Genomic DNA, 6,166 nt, shown 5'->3' with positions numbered 1-6,166 from the left:
CTAAGTTTGTACCAAAGAAAAAGGTTACTTTTTCCTTTTTTTTTTTTTTTTTTCTTTTTTCTTTTCTGGCTAACATTTTGTTTAAAATAAATATTCGTCATCGTTCTTAAATGAACGGGAAGTGGGTCCGTTTTTCAGTTCATTAGTCTCTGAATTTTGGCCGAAAACAAGTGTTCTCTCTCTCTCGTTTTTTTCCAACCATTCAAACTAACTTCCAAAGTTTTTTAGATCAATCTCATGGAGGATCGCAAGGAGGTAATTCTTCTACTTATGCCTGTTACTTCACTAATTTTTGGTTTCTCTGTTCCGCCAAAAAATGGTGGAAGTTAACGATAATGATTCCGATCTCTTGTTCTTGTTGCCTTTTCTTGAGTATGAACATTAACTGAAGCTTAGAGGATTTTCAGAATTGAGTTTATGAACCGCTGAAACTTAGATTCCACACTTCACTCCTCTTGTTTTATTCAAATTCATTGAAAATTCTGCAAATATTTTAATCATTTTGATACACTTTCTCGGCAACCAAACAGAAGTTACAGAGTGTTCTTTGATTTTGTACTGTGTGAAAACATTGATTGGCATTGAAGATTTGAATACTTTCCAAGTTTATTTACGTTCTCTGTTTTAGAATCGAAATTCTGAAATTCGACCTTCAATGTTATCTTTTCCTTTTGTTGAAGTTCTGCGGTTCCTTCCTTCTGTTGCTTCCAATTTCTCTTCTCTCAAGTTTCAATTAGTTTCTTCTTCTGCGAAATTTCAGTTCCTTTCATGTTTCAAGTCCTTCGTCTATAAATTTAGATTCGTTTCTGATATTACTCCGCTCTCCTACATCGAAATTGACGAATTCTGAAGTCCAATCTAAGACTTGAATAGTTTTATATGGGATGAAATTTCAGTATGTTTAATGGATGTTAAGGAATTTTTTTAGCCTAAGGCCGGTCCAATCTTTGCAGCAGATAAGATGGAAAATTGGGGTAATTTTTAAGCAATGCTTCTGTTCTTTCAGATAATTAGGTTATTTCATTTTCTCACTTTCTCTAGCTAGTTCATCTCAATTGTCAAATCAAATTCCTAACTAACAAGTAGGATCATTATTGATAGTGGACCTGTAACTAAACGCGTAAACATATTAGAAATTACTTACCTCCTTACTTAGCTATTGAGTCATAATCTATTCTTCAAATCTTAGTTTTAGTAACTTAAACTGTGAAATCGAGTAAATTAATAATATAAATATGTTCTGTGTATTATTGGATGAGGAGGTCTGTTTTTCCAGTTATGTTGAGTAGTTTAGACTTGGATTTGACTTTATGTTTGTAGCAAATTGTGATAGTTTTATATGATTGGTGCATCTTGAGCATTTTTTTGCAGTTCACACTCACCACACTGCAGAAGAAACTTAAAAGATTTTGTTAAAAAAAGAAGAAAAAAGAGTTTTTTATATTGCAAACCATGATTGAACAGGTGGTGGACTGCAAAAAGATGAGTGCAACTTACGATGAACTCAAGTATTTTTCTTTATTATTTGGACTTGATAGTGTATTAGAAATGATTTAGAGTACTGGTTTAAATAATGAAATAGAGTGTTGTTTGTGTGAATGGAAGATGAATGGAAGACTAAATAGATACCAAGAAACCATAAAAAGAAAGTACTGAAAAGAAAAATACTAATTAAGAGAATTACAGTTCATAAGCATAAACCATAATTTACGTTAACATAGAGAATGAACTTTTGATGCAGAAAGTGGCTCCATGGATGAGTGTTCCACAATTTGGGGATTGGGAGCAGAAGGGAGAAGTGCCTGATTATTCAGTTGATTTCTCAAAAATAAGGGAAAATAGGAAACAACACAAAAGGGATTTATCAAGGGCAAGCATAGGGAATGAAGAGGAGCTAATGGTTTCATCAGCAACTCCCACCACAAACACACCTCATTCTCATGCTGATGAAAATCATCAACTCAATCCCACCAACAGCAACTCCCCAACGGTCAGATTCCTTTCTCTCATATTACCTTACTTTTTTTTTTCTTCAGCTTTTACTTTAAGCATCTCTCCTTTTTTCCTCGTGTGTGGGCATGCATGTGAAAACACTGACCCAGCCCCTCAATAATTTATTCAATATGCTATTGTGGGAAAAGTTAACATAAAGATCAATCCTGCCACTTGATCTAAAAGTTTTTTTCAAGTTCAAATCCCTTCTCCTACTTCGTACTTTTGAGTTTTGACTAGGAAAGAGAAAATAAAAGAAAAAACAAACTAAAGAATGAAAAAAAGAACACCTCCAATGTTCAAGTTAATATTGAGTTTCTGAGTAACATGACAATAGATTATAATAGTATAGTAATTTTGACATACCTTTAATGCATGATCTTTGTCATTTATATATAGATCTTTAGTCTTACGTAATTAATGGCCAGACTTTTACTGTCCTCTTCATACTTTTTTGAGTTGTCCATTACTCAAATGGTTGCATTACCATGGGTCCTATAGAAGTCCTCCATGGATTGCGGGGTCCTTCAGGTCTTGGAGAGGACCTCCATGGATTCTCCAAGGTTCTCAATGGAATTGTAGCATCTTCCATTGGTTTCTCTTTTATTGGCCTCTTAAGGCCATTACTGGCTATGGGTAGGACATAGGTCCTATCGACCTTGGGTCAACCAGTTCGGATCTATCTCTATTCTTGGGTCTCCTATCTCCATAATTCTTGGTCTTATTTTTTCTCTATAAATCTATCCATAACATATTACATGATACTGGAGAATTGAAACCTATGACACCTTTTAAAATGAATAATAAGTTCGGTTTAATTCAAGTTGGTTATAATTATTTTAGGTGAATTCATAAACCAACTTAATCTACAAAATTCTAATTTATTTAAACTCGATCCAATTCCAATGAGTTCATAACTCAACTCAAACTATGAATTGGATTGATCTAATTTTTCGAATCATCAACTCTTTTTTAACCCCCCAATCTAACCGGTTAACGATATATATCTTTCTTAACTTTTGTTTCATTTGACATGCCCCTGCCCGGACTTAAATGATACATATTCTCGACTTCCTAAATTTCTCAAACACCTCTATCGATTTTATTTTAATGGCTCGAGAGGAATTGACTATTCAGGATATGAAGAATATTGGATAATTATTACAGAACAATCATTATTAACTCACATTCTCCTTCTCAAAATAAAAAATAAAAAAAATCTCTACTGGCTGGCAAGTGCCATGATGGGGATTTTGAGTTTTGTCTAGGGAAAGCAAATTACCATGTTCAGAATCGATTGGAATAGTGGTCCTTCTACAATATAAGTTTAAATAATATTTTGGTCAAATCTGTTCTACTTTTAATATATAGAGATGTCAAAATATGTTATTCTGAATATATATATTTTTTTTTAATTTAAGCGTTTTTTTCTTCAAAATCTTGTTATTGTAGTTTTCATTTTTCCGAAGAATCACTAGAATTTTTTTATTCAATTCTATTAATAAATATAAATTTTTGAAAACTGACTTTTTTTATTTTTTGAAACTTAATTTGGTTATTAAAAATATTAATAGAAAGTGGATAATAAAACATATAAATTTATGTGTAGGAGAAGTTTTCATGAGTCTAATTTTCAAAAACCAAAAATCAAATGATTCTCAAATAGGGCTTATTTTCAAATTTATTATATTTTGGTTTCTAGACTTTAAAAAATTTAGTTTAATCTTTCAACTTAAAAAAAAAAAAGTAATAAGTATCTTGATCCTTTTAACTTTATTTTGTTCTAAAAATTAATGACATAATTATGAATGTCTATTAGTATGCTAATAAAACCATCATTCCAAGTCATATAGGTTATAGACAAGTATCTAGTAAGTGGATATCATATAAAAATATTATAGCAAAGATCAAAATTGTTATTTTGTAAATTTTAGACGACCTGTTGAATAACGATTGTGGAACAATATTAAAAGTTCGAAATTTTAAATTGACAATTTGAAATGTTATGAACTATTGTAGAAAAAACTTGAAATATATTATATTATTCATATTTATTTTGACAAAATATAAATTAAATTTATTACATGAAGTGTTGTATTTATCAAAATTGTATCCTTTTTAATAATAATCGTGCATTTTAAAATTTCAAATCCAAATCTACATTCATTGAGAACATAAAAAAATGTTCTTTTTCAGTATTCACACACTATTTGGATCGAAGTATTGAGAAATAATTTTCAAAAATAAATTTGTAAACCGCATATTCATTCAAGTCAATGAATAAAAAAAAAAAGTAAAGATTCTAGGTTGCATGCTGAAACATGCCTTAAACATTCCCTAAATTGTTATGATAAATACATATGATAATTACATGCATGGACCAAAGTAAAGATTCTAGGTTGCATGCTGAAACATGCCTTAAACATTCCCTAAATTGTTATGATAAATACATATGATAATTACATGCATGGACCATAATGGAATATCTTCAAAAAGAAGAAGAAAAAAATCGAACTCACTTAGCTTTTTTTCCAATTTTATCAAGAGCTATAAACTCAAACTCTATAATTGAATGTGTTGTACAAATTTGTTTTAAAGATCATGTCAATGATACAACTACTCCGCTTAAGGTAAAAGATAAATCCACAGGTAGATTTATTCTTCATGTAACCATAAATCTAATTAGTATCACTAAATACAATCCATTGTTTATAGTAGATTTCAATCACCCTAGGATTCTAATTAAAGCATCCTAATTATCATGTCTATGATTGTTTGTGTATCTACCACCGACCGATTTAGTATAGGCTCGGGAGAGGCTTGAGCCCATCTCCTCCAACTTTATGCTCTTTATACAATATATAACGGACATAATACCAATACTAGTGGTTAGCCTAGTGATAAATATGGTTTTTAGCCTCTACTAGACATTGGTTTAAGCATCACTTCTTACGTTTATTTTTTTAGATTTTCCTTAAGAACCCTTCGATTATTAAATCTTGTCAACAAAATTTTTGGATCTATCACTGATATTTAACTAACCTTTCTACTAAATAGGTAATTAATATCAAGTTGATATGGCTTTTGTATTAATGAAATTTGCCTAGTCAATTAAAAAAAAGTTTTTTTTAACATTAAAATACTTGAATATTACCCAAGGGTAATTTGAAATTCAATGGTAATTTGATGTTGATGGATAAGCTACCACCATTATATAATCATGACCGTTAAATAAATTCTTATAATAAAATTGTGATTATGTTATTATTTGGCTTTTTTAGAACAATCAAATTAGAAAATTTCAAAATCTTCATTTATATATCTATATACATTGATATATACATTGATTTAGGCTCATTTTGGCATTTGTGATTATGTTATCATTCATACAAAATGTTAAAATAGTACAAGTCCTGTGTAATTACTTGCTTAATGCTCCTCTCTTTTATGATGAAGGTCAAGGTGTCAGTGTCACAAATTAATCTTCATGAAAGAGAAAGATAGATAATAACAATAACTGTGGTTAAACAAATATATGGTATTCTTATCCATATTTCTTAAGAAGTCTCCTTGAACTTAACTATCTCTCAAGTTTCAACTCTCTCTCTCTCTCAATATATATATTGATTAAACTCTAGATTAGAAAAATAAATAAACAAATAAAATAATAAGATGATGCTTAACCATAATAATAATGGTTGGATTGAAGAGATTAGAATTCAAATATTTCTTTATGTTATTATTTGAGTATATTTATTGATTTTTCTTTTAGACATATTGGATTCTTGAAGTTGTACCTTACAACTTTTCTTTTATGATTTTTCTTATCAGACAAGGAAGAGCATATTGAGCTACTTCAATTGTTGTGTGAAAGCATGATTACAAACTCAAATTCACCAATCTTGATTAATGAAGTGATGGTTTCTCTCAAGGTTTTTCTCACATTTGGTTTGTAAGTTGTTATAAGAACATAAGAAACTCCTTTAATTGAAGTTAGATAAATATGTATTCTTCTTTATATCTTTCTCCTAACCTAGTTGTTTTTCTTTTCTTTTGAAGAATAAAAATGGAATGTTTTCCTAAAACTTTTGAAGGCATATAACTAAATTTAGAGATTGGTTTTAAAAAAAATAAATAAATAACTAAGGCTCCTCTTGGTGACAATTTTGTTTTT

At 29.7% G+C, this 6,166-nt stretch overlaps 1 protein-coding gene across 1 annotated transcript; it reads left to right on the top strand.

Moving 5' to 3' along the window:
- Positions 1-96: 96 nt before the first annotated feature.
- On the top strand, positions 97-6,024 carry LOC120087959. Its single transcript, XM_039044983.1, has 3 exons — positions 97-255; positions 1,742-1,990; positions 5,824-6,024. The coding sequence occupies exons 1-3, from the start codon at positions 238-240 to the stop codon at positions 5,869-5,871; spliced, it is 315 nt and encodes a 104-aa protein (XP_038900911.1). The 5' UTR covers positions 97-237; the 3' UTR covers positions 5,872-6,024.
- The last annotated feature ends 142 nt before the right edge of the window (positions 6,025-6,166 follow it).

Source organism: Benincasa hispida, chromosome 10 (assembly GCF_009727055.1).
Source record: "Benincasa hispida cultivar B227 chromosome 10, ASM972705v1, whole genome shotgun sequence".
NCBI classification, from domain to species: Eukaryota; Viridiplantae; Streptophyta; class Magnoliopsida; order Cucurbitales; family Cucurbitaceae; genus Benincasa; species Benincasa hispida.
Note: the sequence above shows the minus strand (reverse complement) of the source record. Positions and strands in the feature narration are given on the sequence as shown.

What these genes read in the sequence shown, in the direction of transcription:
- LOC120087959 (XM_039044983.1), top strand. An exon ending in CCAACAGCAACTCCCCAACG is followed by an intron (nt 1,991 to 5,823) that starts GTCAGATTCCTT and finishes TTTTCTTATCAG; the next exon opens with ACAAGGAAGAGCATATTGAG.